Consider the following 20,705-nt stretch of genomic DNA (forward strand, 5'->3'; position numbering starts at 1 on the left):
CACCCTAGGATTTTTGGCACCATATACAAAAGGTATTTTCCTCCCATTAATAAACTCTTCAAATGCTGTATTTCTTAATAATAACTGGGGTTTTAATCAATTTCACATTTCAAAATAATAAAAGGAAAATTAAAGAAACTTAATACAAGAGAGATATGAAAAAACAAAATAGTAACTGTGTTCATTATTGTCTTATGGGATGTAATGCAATGTAGTTTGGTGGATAGGAACAAAAATTAAAGAGGTATGTGCTGCATTTTTCTTCAGGATAGAAGAGTAGCACGGTCTGTATATGCAACTGACCTTATGCTATGCTATTCCTTCTATCCTGGGATGGAGGCAGCACATTCCTCAGAAACAGTGGTACCTATCTACCAGACTACATAGTACCACATGCTGGAAGACAACAATCTTCATAGTCACTATGGCGAGAATCTCAAATATCAAGTCTTGTTAAAATGTGACTTGTATATTCACATAGTGACATAGATTCAGCTTGCAGGGGACTGAAAATGGTATCCCTGATATGTCAAGATTTGACACGGGAAGGTTATGTTAATTGATATGACATGTCAAAGATATTTAGGGCCAAAGATGTTGGTTTTGAGACAATATTTAATTTGTGGCATGAAAAATGTTGATATGGTACAGACCAACCTTCATGTTCTTCATACCTCATTTGGAGGATAAAGGTAAAGATCTCGTTCTCTGTTCATGTCTTCTGTTGGAAGACTGTGTAGCAGTTTGTAACCTTGAATAGCATAGTAGTACATAGCCAGTTGCAATGACATGGATGTACATGACATACTGTTGAAACAAGAATTGGATAATGTCAGATCCTGCAGTGGGACGATATGCCCAAGGCCCAAACAGCTGTCTTCAGCAAGAAATTGCTCGGCAAGCTGCAATAAAACTGAAAACATAGCAAATCATACAACTGCATTATACACAGTAAATATTTCTGAGTTCCTACAGTTACATGACCAGGGCTGTTACCTGATGTCTTTCAGTTCTCACTCTCCACAGCATAGTCATCTGGAAATGACTGATGTATAAGACATAACATGTGTTATTTTATAAATACTTACAACTTTAATCATGACAATTCTCTCAGAAGATTAGCCAAAAATGTATTTAGGCCCTTAAAATTAATTAGTGACTGGAACTCCCATACGTTAGTGCCCATAATAAAGGTCAGCTTATAATAAGCACAAGAAAAGGCATACAATCCCAAATCAGCAAATAAGCAAAGATATATATGAACAAAACAAAAAAGTTTAATAACCAAAGCAAAGTTAGAAAATGTTCATGTTTATTGATATTTTATTTATCACACTTTCATTTACACTTACATCTCTATTACAGTGTTAAAGGTAAATGCTGTTACCATTAGTACAGTCACTGTATGTCCCTTCTGAAGCTGTACCCTGCAGCAAGATGGTGCGAAGCAATGCCTGGCTGAGCTGCACAATTGGATTGGAAATGTCTGGCACAGAAAACTTGTCATATTGTGTGCTGAAAGTGCTGATGTGGCATTCAGGTGCAAGTGATGAATAGAACGCTGGGAAACCCTGCGCTGAGATGAGACTATTTCTTTCCATTATTTCATCATCTGACATGTTCCTCTGCATCCAACTGCAACACACAAATAAATTATGCTGTAAGCCAAGAACAAAGCAGCAATATGTATGCTATGCTAAATGAAGTGCCATAATATGTAATGTGACTGAATTGCAATGCCTGTAGCAAAAAGTATAGGAAATTGTAATCTGATCAACATAATGTTGTGCAGCATTCTCTGAGAAACATTATACCAGTACACAAACAGATGTGTCATTACCATGAAGAGATGCTCTTAGATTACAGGTTACATGTCTTCAAATGTGCTGCAATAAGCCAAACATACGACAATCGGCTGTTTAGTGATGAGTACACAGTAAAATACTGACTGTAAAAAATACTTAACACATAGGAGCAACTGTTCAGATATTTACTAAATTCACCAGATTAATCTAATTTAAAAACCATTGTAATCATCTAGGATGTGACAAATTGTAGTTCCATAGATGAGTGCCAGCATTTTGGAGGAATGAGATGCTCTCACCATCCACTCAGAAGATGGAGGAAGCAGGCTCTTACCAACAGTGATACCCACCTACCAAACTACATGGTGTCACATCCCAGACTACAGTTATTTTGATATCACAGTGATAACCTGAAATCTCACTTAACCCGTCAGTGTGGTTCCAAGTAGATACCACTGCTCTATCTGTAGTTCAACAAATGTTTTACAGTGAGCTTAATTTATATGGCACATAAATAAGGAACACATAATGCCTGTGTGATGAATGTATGAGGGATACTTCTTGGCCCCTGCACCATGACTTCCAGTGATCTATTGATATGATCATACTTGACACTATATAATCTCTACAGCTGAAAAGTCATTAAACAACCTAAAAATCTTATAATCAAATACTTGCTGGCACATACATAGGTAAGGACTTTCACATCTCACATAACAAATAAACACACAATTACCTATACAGTACCTGAATGTAGTTTTCCAGAAGCTCTTGTTCCCTATATTTTTCAGAAGTCCATATGTTGCATTTTTGGTCATTTCTGTCCAGTCTTTTACAATATGCACTTGACCAGGGAACTCTCTACATGGGGAAACTGGCTGTAAAATAAAGAAATACCAAAGGAGATGTGTAACTACTGAATTTTCCTTTCTAAACCAAGTTCAAGTGTGCATTCAAATCATTAAAGCTATTTCTTTGTTTGTAACTAGCAAGAAGTTGCAATAATATCCACCAAGGGTGTGTCAGCCCAATGACACTGCAGCAGTATTTAGATGATGAATTGTCTGTCAGTTTCATGGTGAAATCACAGTATAAATGCCTGATAACATTAAGTAAGGAATAATTTCTTTCACAGCTATATCCTTCATTCCTTTTTCTTCTTTTTCTTCATCACTTTTGTATCTTTATCTTGTTTGCTTCTTTCTCCATTAATTTAGTAAATTAAGTTGCATCTTTGTACTACAGATGACACAGATACATACAACTGCCATCTGTGTATGTACCTGAAAACTACTAAACCATAAGAAAGGCATAACATACAGATATAAATTACATAAATAGTCACAAACTGTCTCTCCTGTTATTTGTACATATTCTAAAACTTTATGTTAGCTTTTCCCTGAGTCTACGATATCACAGCTGTAATGGAAGTGGCAACATCTTGCATCGTACAACACAGACTATCAGTCTGCAATAAGCCAGAAGTATCCACACTTGCAACACCAATACTGCAACTTATTCAGGAGCAACTTCACTGTGTGAGAGTTACTTCAGTCCAAGAACTATTCATCTCAATATGTCATGGATTTAACTGACAAGTAAAGTGTGATGCCTTTTGGCTAAACATGAAACCTGCAGTTATTGTATGACATTTGTACACTACCGAGTATAATGTTATACTGTTTCGTGCTTGATTTCAGGAATCTGATATAGCACCAATTGTCTAGAAAAAAGTGAGAGCCTAGACATCTCACAACCCTATGGGCCTCCATAACCTGTTGCAAGGATAGCTTTACTCTTTTCTTTTATCACATGAATTCACAAATGAAACTCAACACTGCACCTTCTAATGTTCTGTACTAGGCTAGTGTCACTAAATGGAGGCATATGGAGTATGTAGAGACAAACCCCAACCCTGGCTGCTCTACCTGAGGTATCTGTTACATACAAAGCTGTATGAACCCCAGTCACCAGTACAGTGACTGAACTATAGTGGCTCGACAGACTCTCTGCATAACATTACTATAAAATATGGTCTGCACATTATTATACAAACAATGATAGTACAATCACATGGCTCCGGCTCATGGTGTGTCACCGCTCATTTGCAATATTGGCCAGGCCACTCACTATCCTGATTGAAGTTTATGCAGTTCTCCTCAACCCCTTCAGGCAGATGCCAGGAGAGTGCACTGAAACAGGTGATTCCTTCCACATCCTTTGCAATTCATCATTCATGGATCACTCTAGCACTTCACACTACAGAGCCTGTGCTACTGACAGCACTGTTGCTCAATAATCCATGAAAAAATAATCATAACAGATACTTGGATTCGTAAGGAAGAAAACACTTTTATAGAGTAATACTGCAACTAATAACCAGGAAACAGTAGTGAGTACTCACTGATGTCAGAGCATCTGCAAACTCTTCCTCATCTGTGGCCTCAGTGTCATGTTTCATTTGGCTGTATATCATGTCATTTAGGAGCTGCACTTGCAGGAAAGACCTGTATAATCACAATGCTCCTTGTAAGTCACTTTTAAATTTTATGAACATCTAATGGTACAAAATTCATATACTACAGAATAACTGAGACTGCCTCTGTGGTCTAGTGGTCACAGTTCCTGGCTACAGATCCAAAGGTCTGGGTTCGATTCCCAAACTACCAGATTTTCTGAGAAGTGGTGTATCTGGAAGAGGGTCCACTCAGCCTCATGAGGATAACTGAGGAGCTATTTCAGGGAAATACTGGCTCCAGTCTAGAAAACCGAAATTAAAGGCTGTGGGGATTCGTTGCACTGACCATGTGACACCCTCTATCCACTAAAGTTGGCATTAACTTCGCCGACAAGCGACGGTCGCTCGGTCTGTATAGTTCACTTTCAGACTACAGGCCACGGAGTTTGTTTTAGTTTTTGTTTGTACAGAATAACTGAAATCACACAGAGTAGAAGAGACATAACAGCTTTTGTTAACATTCTGATTTCATCAGCATGCTTCCTAACATAATAACATACACAGTCAAACAAAGATGTAACTAACCACCTCTCTGGTAGCATAGCATAACAGTTCAGCACAATTAACATCACAGCTTATTATGCATAAAATCTAGGTCAGTTCTGTGCACCTGCCATCAACTGCAGAGTTATAGAACATCAAATGAGCTTTGAGGATAACATAAACGGCGAATAAGTTGGGATTTATACACATATATACTTCCATTTCAAATGCAGCTTTGTGTTTCATGTACTCCTCTTTGCTACATGTTTCAGGCAGACCTGGCCTTCATCAGGCAATTGTTTCTCTTATTAACGATTAGGGGATGGGCCATTTAAATTCCGGTAGTGGCAGCAGGCCGGAGTTAAATGCCCGCCGTTGTAGAGTAATACAAATTGTAATCATGTTACTCAAAATGCTGTGATTTCTATAATTTTTGTGATAAACGAACGAAATAAACGCTGCTTTTATATAGAAAGAATATAGAATAAGATATTGTAATTTACAGATTTTAGAATCTGTAAAAATTGTTACAATTTTGAGCGTCTGCCCACAAAACTGCAGTCAGTTTCTGCACAAAACGTTTCTGCAGTATAAATGCCTGCTGCTGACATCATTCGTACTGGTACTGGCTTATCTTCTAAAGGGGAGGAAATGTTTATGCTTTTATAGCACTCCAACCTTTCTGTATACAGGAGTGAGGTCACGTCCCTCAGACTCTCTGTGTATACACGTATCTACCACGCAAGAAGTACTGTTATGCTTCTTAGAAAGGCCTGCACATGGCCCCTTCCTCTACGTACTTTCAGTCTTATGTACCACATTCTAAATCGGTGACATTTATCAGCTGCCTATTAACTTCGGCTTTTTCCATGCGAAATGGGGCCATGGGGGATAGTTGAAATTGCGATGTTTTATAAGCGTTATGATTAGAGAAGGCAAATCGGCAACACTGGCTGACTACCTGCTAATACGAGAATGATGTTGCTCTGTGTACGCTTCGCGTGGAAAACAGAGTTACATATGGACAAAGTGCATGAATTACGACATCAGACTCTGCATTCAGTTACATGATGCAGGAGGGAAGACAGTCTACTTATAAAGCTGGTGTCCAAAAATAATGTAGAAAGGCCCGCACATGGCCCCTTTCTTCTACGTGCTTTCAGTCTTATGTACCGCATTCTGAATGGTGTGATTTACGAGCGGCCTCTTAATTTCAGCTTTTTCAATGCGAAAAGGGGCCATGGTGCATAGTTGATATTGCGATGCTTTATAAGCGTTAAGAATACAGGAGACCACTCGCCATCACTGACCTACTTCCTGCTAATACGAGACTGATATTTGCGTGTGTGCGCTTCACGTGGAAAACAGAGTTAATTACGGACAAAGTGCATGAATTGCGATGTCAGACTCTGCATTCAGTGACATGCAACATTCAGTTAGATGATGCAGGAGGGAAGACAGTCTACTTATAAAGCTGGTGTCCAAAAATAATGTAAGTAGAACAAGAATTTCTATATTAAAATTGGATTTTAAAACACTGTGCGCACGCGTGGACTGTGAGTCTCCATACGGTGTCTTTCGGCCACCTCGGCTTTACTTTAAAGGTCTCCACACGGTGTCCTTCGGCTCATAAAGGTTAAAATTGGGATTTTCAAGGAGGCAGTCAAGACTTATTCCAAGATACTGTTCCACCATATTAATGAAGAGATTATGGAAAACCATGACAAATTTAAGCTACTGTTTCTTGTTTGCTAACTTTTCAACTGTACTGGAGTTCCTGTTTGGTTACTAGCAAGATAACCTAAGACTTTTATACAAGGTTAATATACAGACCTACTATTGATAAGCAGCTCAATCATATCCATGGGGCAGTACAGTAGAGCAAAGGCAAGGAGGTCACAGCGCAGTTGATAGTTATCAAACTTCTGACACTGACCCAACTTCTGTACCACTTGCCAACCAATGGTATGGCTTTTTGTTATCAGCTGCTGGCATATCTCTGCACAGAAATGATAGTCTTCCACCTGTATAACAGAGATATTTGTAATATGATACTATAAAACATGAATGCATGAACATGCATGCAGACACACATCAACAAACATGCAACCTTATCTTTATTCTGTCTGGTTTGCATACTGTGCTGCTATGTGTACAATACCACAATAACACGGGACATAGACACAAAACAAATATTAAGCACCTAAGTTCTACACTTATAAACATATGAGCAAATGAGAGTATAACCTTTTACACGAGAGAAGTTAGAAGGACCCCCACATGACACATCGGCCCCTAATTTACTAACAACCATGACCGTAAGTACAACATTAAACTATTTTTAGCCTTAGCCTAATTTCCAAGACTGTTTTTAGAAATAAGATTAAAACTAAATATATAATGTGGTAAGTTATTCAAATTAAAGACTTATTTAAATAAACTGTAACAAGTTTTGAAAAAATTGACACACTACATTAATAAATTTATTAATACTAAATAGTAAAATCCATAGTGTAATAGGTTTCAATTACTTTTAATTTCAGACAAAAAACCGTGCATCACTAGGACTCTGCATGTATTATTAGCTTACATTCTCCATAAGGTGTGTTTGCTATAATAATAATAACAGAGAGTAAGATATGGATCCATACTAAGACAACTCAATTCAGGAGCTTTGTTTTCTTGTCACTCACGTGATGATGACCAAGAAATGGTAAAAATATGTAGCATACACCTTAACATAATAAATAAAAAATAGTGATATAGTAGTATCTATCTGTCATCTTGAAGATACTTCAATGTTGTGTCAACAGCCCAATTTACAAGATTAATCTTTACTCTTTAGGAATTTTAGATGAGGTAACAAAAATCTTGAATTGAATGCTAACAAGCATTTCCTCAATTAAACTCTCATTCGTGTCTATGTGTGTTATACATTTGTGACTGCCATTCTCAGTCCCAGGTCAGACACATTTTTAAATTAGTTATTTTATACATATATGGGCTTAATTACAAATGTATATGAAACTAGATACGTATGGGAAAAATCAGCAAAAGAAATCATAACATATAAAATAAATTATTTGAAAAAGTTTTAAAATTTAAGTAATAAGAAACATAAATGGGATTCTTGATGAAAAAAAGGAAAACTGCACTTATCACTCTCTGTCCCATTTACTTTTAATTACATTGAAGGTCAATATATATACAGTGGAACCTTGCTTAACGAGCACCCCTTATAACAAGCAAAACAAATTGTAAAAAAATGACTCGCTTAACGAGTGACGAGAGGGGAAGTCCCTGATTGTGCGCTTGCTGCATCAGTCTGTGTTTAGCACTCGTTTCGCTAGCATCTTAGTGTCGCTTGTGATCACACATTTTTCCAAACTTGTATTCAGACATACTATTTGTGATTTTTTTTTGTGCAAAGTTTAATAACCCTTGCAAAAATGTCCCCGAAAAAAAAAGCCGCAAAAAGACAGCCATAAGAGAATAAAAATAACCGTAGAAATGAAACGTAAAATCATTGAAAAGCGAGAATGAGGTGAGCGTGGCTGATCTAGCACGCACATACAATCTGTCTACATCAGCGATGGCCAACTGGCGGCCCGCGACTTGATTTACTCCGGCCCCCTGCCAAGTCTCAGGTTTATTTTCAAAAATCTTAACTTCACAGCTGTATTGGCATAGAATTCAGTTTTTAATAGGACGTTTCATTAGCTTACAGCATTTTGCAATTGACTGTATACGTTCTTACTGAGTTGGACAGTTCAAACGGTTTTCTAATAACTGTGTTCATGTCATGGAAATTCAAAGTTCCCCAACCCTACTTCTGTAGGGAGATGACACTGAAGGGAAGACCGTAGTGGTGAAGGATTTATGACACCTTCAAAATAATAACCATTCCCAGCTTGCTCGCGGCGATGGGATGTTTACCGTTTCTCTCGGCATCCTGGCCTTTGTTAAGTGCCAGTTTTAGCAGAAATGTCTCCCAGTTAGTGCGATTTTAGAAAGTGAAGTGTGATTACGGAGTGTGAGTGTAGAACTGTTTTTAAATTAAAATTGTGTTTGAAGTTATTGTGAGTGATACAGCATGTCAAATAGTAAATTGAGAAAAGTTGATAGCGAAAATAGGGCGTTCAAATCTGAGTGGGAACATGACTATTTTTTTATATTAAATAAAGACCACAAGCCACAGTGTTTAGTATGTTTTCAAGTGCTAGCAGTTTTAAAGGAGTACAACCTAAAGAGGCATTACATGACAAATCATAAACAGAAGTTCGGAAAACACTCTTGTGAATCAAGGAAAGTAGTCTGCGATCAGTTAAAGAAAAAACTTTTCCAGCAGAAATCTCTTTTTACCAATGAAACAAAACAACAAGAAGAAGCTTTGCTGGCTTCTTATTTCGTGACATATGAATTAATGAAAGCTAAAAAAGCGTTAAGTGATGGTGAATTAATTAAGAACTGTGCGATAAAGATGGCAGAAGCTTTCAATGAAAATAAGGTAGGAAACAAATTTCAAACAGTGCCCCTTTCAAAACAGACTGTTACTAGGAGGCTGGAAGATATTAGCAACCAGATATCTAATAATGTGAAAGACATTATCGCTAATTGTTCCTATTTCTCAATTGCTCTCGACGAAAGCACAGATGTTTCGGATACTAATCAGTTGCTGATATTTGTTCGTGCAATTAAGGAAGATTTTACAATTTTCGAAGAGTTGTTAAAAGTGTGCTCTTTACACAGCACAACTAGAGGTGTCGATATTTTTAACGCTGTTAAGAGTGCAGTGGAGGAATTCGGTGGTTTTGAAAAATTGTCCTCCATAGTAACAGATGGCGCTAAATCAATGACAGGGACAATAAGCGGTTTTGTTGGATTTTTAAGACAGAATCAAATTACTGTACCTACCTTGCATTGTATTATACATCAGGAGGCTCTATGTGCCAAATCAATTAAACTGTCTACCACCATGGCTACTGTCACAAAAATTACTAATTTGATCAGAGGAGGAAATCGATCACTCACTCACAGAAAATTTCTGACCCTCTTGGAAGAAATGGATTCTGCTTACGGGGACCTGCTTCTGCACACTGAAGTAAGATGGTTAAGCCGTGGGAAATGTCTGGTACGGTTCTTTGAACTCCGTCATGAAATAGCAACATTCCTAAGAGAAGAGGTTACGAATTCTGCTGAACTGCAGAATGATCTCGAAGACGTCGAATTCTTGAGAAACTTGGCCTTTCTCACTGATATCACTCAACACTTGAATGTCCTGAATCTGCAATTGCAAGGCAAGAAGCAGACAATATGTCAGATGGTTGGCTTTGTTGACAGTTTCCGTAAAAAGCTACATTTATTTAAGTCTGCATTGGACAAAAATAACCTTCTACATTTCCCTTGCTGTCGGAAACTCTCAGAAGAAGAAGAAGGCTTGGAGTTTAGGGACTACACTGAAATTATTGAAGATTTGTCTTCAGAGTTCGACCGACGATTTAACGATTTTGAAAGCTTTCGACCTGATATTTCTTTATTCAGTAATCCTATACATTGTGATATAGAATCTCAGCCAGGTCATCTGCAATTAGAGCTTTGTGAACTTCAATGTGACCCATCCTTAAACACATCTCAGGTTACTGGAATTGACTTTTGGAAACTGCTTTCACCAGAACGTTACCCACTGTTACGAAATTGGGCTCTCAAACTTTGCTCTGTTTTTGCAAGTACTTACATATGCGAGACAGCGTTTTCATCGCTGAAGCATGTAAAGTCTAAGAACAGGAACAGACTTTCAGATGTCGTGTTATCACATATTCTTCGAGTGGCAACCTCACAATTAGAAGTGGATTTTATATCATTGGTTTCCAGTTTTATGAAACCACAGTGCTCTCATTAAAACAGTGTGTATATGAGGATTTAGGTATAATCATTAGACCATAAAAACTATGATTGAAAGTCTTTTGTGCTCATCCCTGCTGAAAGAGGAATTTGTGCTGTTTTATGGTAAGTAATTGCACATTTCAAGGCATTTTATTTTTCTTTCTTAAATTATAATTGCATTTTCCCCCGGCATATATAAAACTAAACATAAGACATGATCTGGCCAGTGTTTCTTTAAGAAAAAATGCTCTGGGGGTAGAAGTGATAGAAGGCAATAAAATCGATTGGTGAAATTTTTATTATCGGCTTAATATTATTGGTGCAACGTAAAATTTAAATACATAGGTTTAAATGCACTGTTTTTATACGGGTTGTGACTGATTCAGTTTGGGGGGCAATACTCCCCTACCACTCTTCTGAAAGAAACACCGTATCTGGCCCCTGATGGTGTTCTATAAACTAAATTTGGCCCTCGAGATGTATTAGGTTGGCCAACGCTGGTCTACATCAACAATTTGCACTACCATCAAGAACAAGGACAAGATTAAGGAGACAGATGCTTCAAAGAGAGTGACAAGAATATCTACGCAACGGTTACATATTCTCGACGATATTAAAAGGTTGCTCCTCATAGGGATAAACGAAAAGCAATTGCAAGGCAACACTATTAACAAGAACATCATTTGTGAGAAGGCAAAAGTGATTTCGCTGACCTCGTTAAGAAGATGCCAGGATCATTAATGGCTGAAGAAGAAGCATTTAAGGGAAGCCGTGGGTGGTTCGAGAAGTTTAAGAGAAGAACCGGCATCCACAGCATTGTAAGGCACGGTGAAGCAGCAAGCTCCGACACAAAGGCAGCAGAGAACTTCATCAGTGACTTCAAGAGTTTGTCAGAGGAGGAGGTAACAGCAAAGCAACAATCTTCTGGTACAATAACAGAAATGCTGAAAGTATGGGAAACTGTTGCATCGTACACTGAGAAGCATCACCCTAATAAGGCAGTGGCTATGCATGCTACAAATTTAATTAATGATAACGCTGTGTCGCATTTTCACAAAATTTTGAAGCGTCAGCAAAAACAAATGTCTCTAGACAGCTTTCTAGTAAAAAAGAATTAGATATGTATCATAAATAATAAACTAATTATTCCAATTTCTTTTCTTGTTTTCTGCAAATCGAATTCGCATTCCAGGTTGGTTCATTCCGCATAGAAGAAAAGATGAAGATGATTCACACTCCTTAACAATGTATATATATAATTTTATTTGAATAAACGTTATACATAAAATTTTTGAGTATTTTTTTCGGCATGGAACAGATTATCGTATTTTACATTAATTTATATGGCAAAAATTGTTCGCTTAATGAGTGTTTCACACTACGAGTAAGATTCTGGAATGAATTATGCTCGTTAAGCGAGGTTCCACTGTACTACAAATCAGGGGAGCATAATGGGCTAAGAGAACAGCATGAATGAGGGAGACAAGAAATACCCATAGATCTTTAACTTTGGTTAAATAATTCTGCTGGAAAGCAGTCACTTGAAAGACTGAGAAAGAGAAAGACAACATTAAGATATTTCCGAAAGAAAAAGATTGAGAGGGGGAGGAGAAAATATGCAATTATTTCAGGATTACATTCACCACTGAGTTCTGTTATCACCACTGTTGAACCTCTGAGTTATACTACCACAGTGCCAGTTATGTACACTGTCACATGTATGAGTGTCTATTGATGGGGTTTGCATTGGTAATCAGATTTATTGAACTCTTGTAACTTGTAACTACAAGTAAGGATTTTCCTTTCACTGTTCTACACACTTCACAAATCACTACAGACACAATAGGTCTTCTCAGCCTGTTACAGACTTCACTAGCTGTTGCTTGGTAGTGGCTTCCAATGACAGAAGTTTCCCTTTCCTTTAGGGGCTGTTACTTAGAAACAGTTGTTGTACAGTTGCTTATTTCATGATCATTGCCTAGTATACACCGAAGAGAGGCCAAAATAACAGCAAAGACGGCTAATAAATCCCTTCAAAGTATGGCAAAATTTTAATATTTGGGAATGATAGTAAGAAATAAAAATTGCATTCATGAAGAGAGTAATAGCGGATTAAGTTAAGGGAGTGCTTTACCACCATTCATTTCTAAATATCTTACTTTCCTCCGTGTTATCTGAAAAGTAAATATTAAAATGTAAAAAACTGTAATTTTTTCTCATTGTTTTGTACAGTTGTGAAACTTTGTCTTTCACTATATATAATATGGAAGAACTCTGCTACCATCAACACAATATTTCAGTTATTACATTAGATCTTTATTACTGCAACATGGTTTGGTCATACAGGACCATCATCAGGCAGAAATATGTACAGTTATTGAAAATACCGTTACAGATTCTTATCGGTGCAATCGTACTGAATATTAACATAAAAACTTCGCCTCAGATTGGAGTATAGTTAAAATAGCAAATATATTTGTCTGTGACACACAACAGGATGCAACCTGTGGGGAGGGGGATTGTCTTTCACATTAAGAGAAGAATACAAATTCAGGCCAATGAGCCCTATTTTGTGGGATACAACACTGTGAGTCTGGTGAAAGTCAACTGGCATTTTGGAGGAACATATTGCCTCAATGTTTGAGGTCAAAGAGTAAGCCAAGCCAGCTAACAGGCAGCAAGCAGTGCTTGGTCTAGATTCATTTGGCTCAGGACAGGGCTCAGTGGTACCCTCTTATCAATATGGTAATAAACTTTCAGGAGTTCTATATAATGTGGGGAATAATCTGGGTAGAAGAGTGACTACTGACTTCCCATGAAGGGTTGTTCCATAATGTCGGTCAGTCAGTCGTGAAACAAGACCTTGAGGGGTGTATTCTTGTGACGTCACTTTATTACTCAATGCCGTAACTACAATTCAACATAACTGTAACACAAAATGTTCAACAAGTCATTTCACAGATGATCCTTTCATCTTAACAACTCTCACTACACATCAGATCTGCTTTGCTCTCTACGCGGCTTTCACTGGCTTCTCTCAATACACACAGCCTTCTGTCGGCACACACTGCCTCCGCTCAGCTTCCACTGGCTTCTCTCAACACAACACAACACAACACAACACACTCACTATGGTGCTCAGTCCTCAGCTAGCTACTTATACTGTACCGTTGCCATAGCAGCAACAGCGTCCGCTGTTATATCACAGCGGGCAAGTATTTACCATCTCGTTGTCTAGCACAGCTCCTCTGCTGATGCGTCACCGGAGGGAAGTGTTTACTGGCCTGTTGCCCCTAGCAGCAGCAGCAGCAGCACCAGCAGCTCCTATGCTGTTACGTCCCTGTGGGGAATGGTTTACCCGCACTGCAGGCGTTATCGCCTCGCGCTGAGTCCACAATTCCCAGGTAGGTCGGTCAGTCGGTCGGTCGGTCGGTTGGTCGGTCACTAAGTTAATAGACAGGTATCTGAGAAATATAAATCTACAAAGCAAAGACTAAGAGGAAGGCCGTGAGATGCTGAGAATGGGATCTGAAGTTAGTATAGGTATTAAATCATGAAGATAAGATGAAGTGAATTATGTTCTTCAAAACTTATGCCTAAAGGGCAAATATTCTGTAGTACCTTCAATGCAGCTTCAGCTATAAGGACTAGAACCTGGCCCTCTCGTTGCCGTTCATCATTCCCACAGACATGAAGTTTATCTGCAAGCTGCAGAAGTCTCTGCATGCTGCGATAACTCATGGGCTTACTGTGGATACACTTCTCCACTAGTCTCAGTCGCTCACTACACAACCTCACTGCAACACAGAACATGACGAAACAGGCAAATACAGTTATAACTAACTATCCAACGCTTGAAAATATCATTTAAGAAAGTGTGAATTAAGGACAAAGTAATATAGAGATCTATAAACTTTCTTTGAGAGCATAAAAAAAATCAAATAACAACTGGAAAGACAAAACACTAAGTGGACACACAAAGAAAAGGAAGCTACAAAATGAGAGCATGCAGCCACAAGAGGACACATCAAAAGACACAGTATACACAAAATATAGGAAGAACGACTCCCAAAGCGGAAGATTGATATAATAAGCGAGTTTGAAATACGACGTATAAGATATTAAAGCTTAACAAAAATTTTAATATATCAATTTTATTATAGTACATGACGAATATACATTTTAAATCATTTATAAATGACACATGATGGTGAGCAGTGCAATAGTTTAACGTAAATAACACACCTGAGGATGGCACAGTGATGCCGAAACATGTAGTGAAGTGACAAGTGAGATTGTGTGCACTAGAAGACAGTCAATACATACACATCATGGACGTGAATCAGTGTAAGAGGATGCTAAAATACAACATTAATGAATGTACATATTGTGGTGTACTGGCTTTATGGTTTATGTCATTTTGTCATGCAAACCACTACACGTGACAATGTATTTTAATGACATTTTAAACATTTAACAAACATTTTAGTGAATCAAATGTGACTTAGTGTCATTTAAAATTTAAATTGTTGCACTATAGACGGAAAATAAGACTACAAATGATACCCCTTCTCAATGTACATCATTTTAGTTCTCACTTTAACATGATTATGTCATCAGTAACAGGAAACATGGTGGATAACCAGTGATTGTGAGGGCAACCGTGATAAGACTGATGAAATGCATTTATTTTGGAAGAAGATGAAGAGGAAAAACCCAGTGTATAGGAGTTTTTGAAATCATTTAATATCAAAAATGCTAAGAGCACCTCAATACAGGACTGGAAGTTTCTACAACCCTCCTAGATGACTTGGTCTGAGCATGCAGAATCCCACATTCATTCATCTCTTTTGGGCAATCAGCTCTTTATTTATGCATGTTTAATGACATCAAGTCATGTATCTGAGAACTGGCAATACTGTGCAACAGCCACTCCTCTTCTACTGGCTTCTTGCCAGGGTGATGAACTTGGAATTATATGAAGATATATAAGGATGAAACTTTTATCCCACATTTAAACCTCGCAAGAGGATACTAAAGGAAATGTGTGGAGAAGAAAGAGGAGAAAGTAAAAAGAGAGGAAAGGAGAAGATTTCATCAAAAAAGTTTTACTTCACTCAAGGGGCTGAGCCCTTCTTGAGAAGCCTCCAATTGTGCAGCTACTCGAGAAATTCCTACCATTTTATTGAACCTTGAAGGTTCATTACCATGTTCACAAGAGCCATTCACTGGTACCTATCCTGAGCCAGATCTATTCAATCCATACCATCCCATCCTACCTCTCTAAGATCCATTTTAATATTGGCCACCCACCTACGCCTAGGTCTTCCCAGTGTTCTCTGGCTTTCCCACCAATATCCTATATGCATTCCTATTTTCCCCCATTCATGCTACATGCCATGCCCATCTCATCCTACTTGAATTGATCACTCTAATTATACTTGGAGAAGAGTACAAATTACGAAGCTCCTCATTATGTAGTTTTCTCCAACCTCCTGTCACTTCATCTCTCTTTGTTCCAAATATTCTCCTCAACACCCTGTCTTCAAACACCCTCAATCTATGTTCCTAGCTTAATGTCAGAGACCAAGTTTCACACCCATACAGAACCACAGGCAAAAGTATAGTTTTGTATATTCTAATTTTTATGTTTTTGGACAGCAGACAAGTAGACAAAAGGTTCTGGACTGAATGGTAGCAAGCATTACCCGAGTTCAATTTCCCCTTAATTTCCTCCTGAATCATGTTTTGATTTGTTATTGTTGTTCCCAAATATCTGAACTGTGCCACATTTTCAAAACATCTGTTTTCTATCATTATGTCATGATTTTGCCTTGCATTTTGGTGAAAAGAGTTTTAGTTATGCGTAAAATAATTTTGAAAATTCATTAAATACATTAAATCAAACAAGCTACCAATAAAAGTGAATCATCAATTATATCCAGTATGGTTCAATATGAATTTAACTCTTTCAAACCTAGAAGAGATATCTCATTTAGAAACTCCAGGTACTTCTGCTATGAACACCTTAATTTGTCATTAGCAATGAAAATGAACCCTCCGACCACTTGTTGATAGCTGATGTCAATTATGACTTTACACCCATATATTTTATAACTACTGTCAAAATATACAAAGCACATATGGGATAAAATCATATGTTCTCTAAACTGAACTTCACACATGTAAAACTTACCCTGGAGAGGAAGAATGTTGATTCCAAAGTCACTCAGAAGTTGCAGTGCAGCAATCAGATCCAACTGTTCCTTAATTTTCTCATTTTCATCAGTGATGAGGTTCAGGCATGTTCTACATTTAAAAAACATAAAAACATAAAACAAAAAAGTAAAGAAAAAAAGAAAAAGGGGGGGGGCATACAATGGAGGCTGTCAAACAAGCCAACAAGCAAGCACTAGTTTGTCATTCAGTCAGAACTACAAGTTTTGTAATACAGGTATATGGCACTGCTTGAATTTGTAATTCTAATTCAATTACTTTCTTATTTTATTGTTTAATTAATAATTCTGACAGTAATTCAATTAAGATTTGAGATGTTACAGGAGAGGTGTTCAACATGTGGAATATGTGCTGTGCAATACATGGCACATCATGACATTAAAAATGGCAAATGAATACTTCTCAAACAAAGAGGATTTCATTTTATTTTAAAATTTAAATGTTCGGCACACTTGGCAGTAATACAATTTAAAGAAGGCATAGTGTTGCATGCAGGCCCACTGCTAGGCAACAACCATGAAAGTAGCAACTATTCAACAGATATCGCTAAGTAACAGCTCCACAAACAAGCATGTTTCCACAGCAACAAGAGAATACAGCAATAATGGAAGAAACATTTTCTATGTGGTCATGCCAAGATGTTATAAGCAGGACCAGTTAAGAGTTGCAGTTAGTTTGAGAACTACTGGTGTCCAGTCATTGTGAGCTGTTGCTGTTAGAAGGTGGTAGCTGAGGCTAAGGACAGTTCAGGAACTCTGAGAAATGGGAACATCTGCTGTTGGAAGCACTACCAAGCAACGGCAGTGAAGACGTGATTGTGGGCGCTACTGTGTGTGTAATAGTGAACATATGGTGTAGTCATGCACTGTGTCAGAATGTGTAACAAATCAAACCATCAATCAAAAACCCATCTAAAGTCAAACTGTATCATGTGACAATATTTATACACTTGACTCAGTGACACACATTTTTGGCCATGAGAAGTGGCACATGGTAAAGGGTGAGGTTCAACACAACTGTGCAAAAGTTTAGTTCACTTACAGCATAGAACCCCAGCGTCAAATTTTAGTGAAATCAAATGAATGGGTTTGAAGACAAAATACATATGCAGACTGAAACTCTCAAAGTGTGTTCATTAACAGTACTTCAAGAAAAGAAAGTATGGTATCAAGACTAAAGATGAGAAATATTTAAAAGGAAAATAATGATACAGAACTTTTTCCAGTCCAAAATATCAACATGAAACAGCTTACTTAGCAAGGTCCAGAGCAGGATCAGATGCACTACCAGATAAGTCAAAATATTCCATAGCGGCTTGCAATACAAGCTGCACACTGTGATGATAGGACACCTTCGTATCTGTCCATCCTGTGTTCTGGCGCTGCAAAATGTTTCCAACTTCTTCTATGTTCCTCTTGCTACCAGAAGCCAATACATTTGCTACATAAATCTATGAAAACACAAAAAGTGGAATTAAACATCATTCTACATCAATGATTCTGATGAATCACTAGCAGCCATTTTTCAAGAAAAACACAACTGACTGAAAAATAATCACATTTAAGGTGTTATCAAATTAATTTCCAATCTTTGAGTTGAACCCCTGTAATAGGCTGTAGAGGCCCACAGGGTTGTGAGAGGTTGAGGCTCCCACATTTTGTAGACAATCAGCTCACAGATGGTGCTGAGGTTGTGAGCCTTATGGACCGCCACCCTTTACCACCATAAAGATTCCTGGTACTAATTTCTGTTAGAGGCTGAGCTGACCCCAGGGCCATGGTGTGGCTGGAAGAATTAGGTCAATTGAAAAATGCAATGACCTCATTGGGAATCAAACCTGCGACCTTCCGGCTTGTATCATAGTATCAACCAACGACAGATCCTGAATAAAGTCTTTTCTTTTTACATTCAGTCATTAAATCTTGTTAAATATATACTGCACCACCCACGTCAAAATTGAGTGAATATGGCCACTGCAAATTTCTGCTTGAGAACCACTAACATATAAGAGGACTGCCTCCTATGCCGTGATGGTACGCAGTCCATCAGAAGTTCATCAGTGTTTTGGAGAAACATACTGCCTCCATCGTCAGGGTTGAAAATATACTACAACCAATGAGCATTAATGAAACAGCATCTTGATTAAGCATACCTTCAACCCAGTAGAGGGAGGCATATGCTCCTCTGAAATGTCAATGAACTTTCTAATCTGTAGTCCTGAATGTAAGGACTTCAAATCCAGCACCAACATAGAATTCAATGTTTTGATTTCAATCACAAAATCATTTTAACTAACCTGAAAGCAACTTTCAATATTAATGATTGTGAAATAATTTGCCTGTAGATCTAACATATCAGCAAGAAGTTGTTTACAGTCTGTTTCACTAGGTGATGGAAACCTGAAAAAATAAAATATATATTGGCATTCATGGTTATTTACAACATAACTACAATCACTTCACAGATTCACACATACTCTTTAATGCACAACAACAAAAAATGTAGCTGAGATTCGAGTAGAGCTGTACAAGGAAAGTTTGAAAGCTACTTTAAAATTCTGCCATTCAAAACAGTTATTACTGCACTTACTTTTTAATTTGAATTCAAGCACAATGCTGTGTTTTCCAGCATTATTAAATTATGTTACTTTTCTCAGAACAGGCAAATTACTACTGTCACTGTCTTTGTTATCATCGTTATCATCATCATCCCCACTTCCCATTCAAGCATGAGTATGAAAATCATCATAGTAATAGCTGCAAGAAGTTCCATGATAACTGAATACAGAAACACTACAGCAGATAGGTTCAAAGCTATTTGTGAATGTCTCAATATGCACTTCTGGAATTGTTAGTAGAATTTTTCAGTTGTCGTTAATCAGCACATGTGCTAGTTTCCAGAGGAGAGCATAGTGTGTGGAAACTTTTCAAAAGTGGCAAAAAATCATCTCGAATAGCAATTTGACACCAAATTTTACCAGCGACTGGGAGAACTGCAAACAAAAATGAATTATTTTTGCATAAAACAGATGGCCAGCATTTTAATGTTTGAGCGTAACATTCAGACTTACTCTGGTCTCAGGACTGTGGGAATTTACAATGAAGACTGTCATTTTGTATCTAGGTCATACTGGAAGACTCAAGTCTCATCACAGGCTACTATTCTTTTTTACATAAGGTTAGATGCCACCAAGAACCTTGCTAAAGTAAAGGCATTCCTCTAAAAGGCGATGGAAGCCTATAGGGTTGTGAGATGTTGAGGTTCCCACATGTGGCCTCCATGGCCTGTTACAGGGATACCTTTACTTTACTTTTATCTTGCTACAGCATCTAAGCAGATTCCTGTTCAGTCATATTTTTGACATACACATATATCATTGTACTAACTGCAGAAACAAAACAAACTGAATCACGATGACCGTTTGAAACAAATTGTTTAATCAAGTATTCACATGGTCCAACATGCATTATCTCATCAGTTTTGCCTCTTACGCACAAATGGCATATGGTAGCTAGTAGTTCCACTACTATGCGCGGTGTTAGAATTGGGGCAGATAAGATAAATTATGAAGAAAGCAGTCTTCTGGGATTTGGCACCGTGTATATGTGGTGTTAACCGACATTCCTCCGAAACGTCGGTTAACCCGTTGCCGTGGTTCGTCGTGTATGTTTCGTCAGGGATTTAAATCGTCTGGGGGGTTCGACGTGTATGTTTCGTCCAGCTGCACACGTATGTTATAACGCCCATAATAATTGATGGTTTTGCTGTAGATTGTTAGA

The 20,705-nt window shown here is 37.8% G+C and overlaps 1 protein-coding gene across 1 annotated transcript in view; it reads right to left on the reverse strand.

Annotated features, from left to right (window-relative positions):
- The window catches only part of LOC111875224 (neuroblastoma-amplified sequence), a gene marked incomplete at its 5' end in the record, with an annotated part of 93,589 nt that overhangs the window by 33,965 nt on the left and 38,919 nt on the right, over positions 1-20,705 (reverse strand). The window contains 9 exon segments of the mRNA XM_023871284.2: positions 675-913; positions 1,388-1,635; positions 2,553-2,683; positions 4,210-4,312; positions 6,640-6,830; positions 14,311-14,486; positions 16,886-16,998; positions 18,180-18,376; positions 19,223-19,325. Coding sequence (XP_023727052.2) covers positions 675-913; positions 1,388-1,635; positions 2,553-2,683; positions 4,210-4,312; positions 6,640-6,830; positions 14,311-14,486; positions 16,886-16,998; positions 18,180-18,376; positions 19,223-19,325 — 1,501 coding nt within the window.

This window comes from Cryptotermes secundus, unplaced genomic scaffold, assembly GCF_002891405.2.
Source record: "Cryptotermes secundus unplaced genomic scaffold, Csec_1.0 scaffold472, whole genome shotgun sequence".
NCBI classification, from domain to species: domain Eukaryota; kingdom Metazoa; phylum Arthropoda; class Insecta; order Blattodea; family Kalotermitidae; genus Cryptotermes; species Cryptotermes secundus.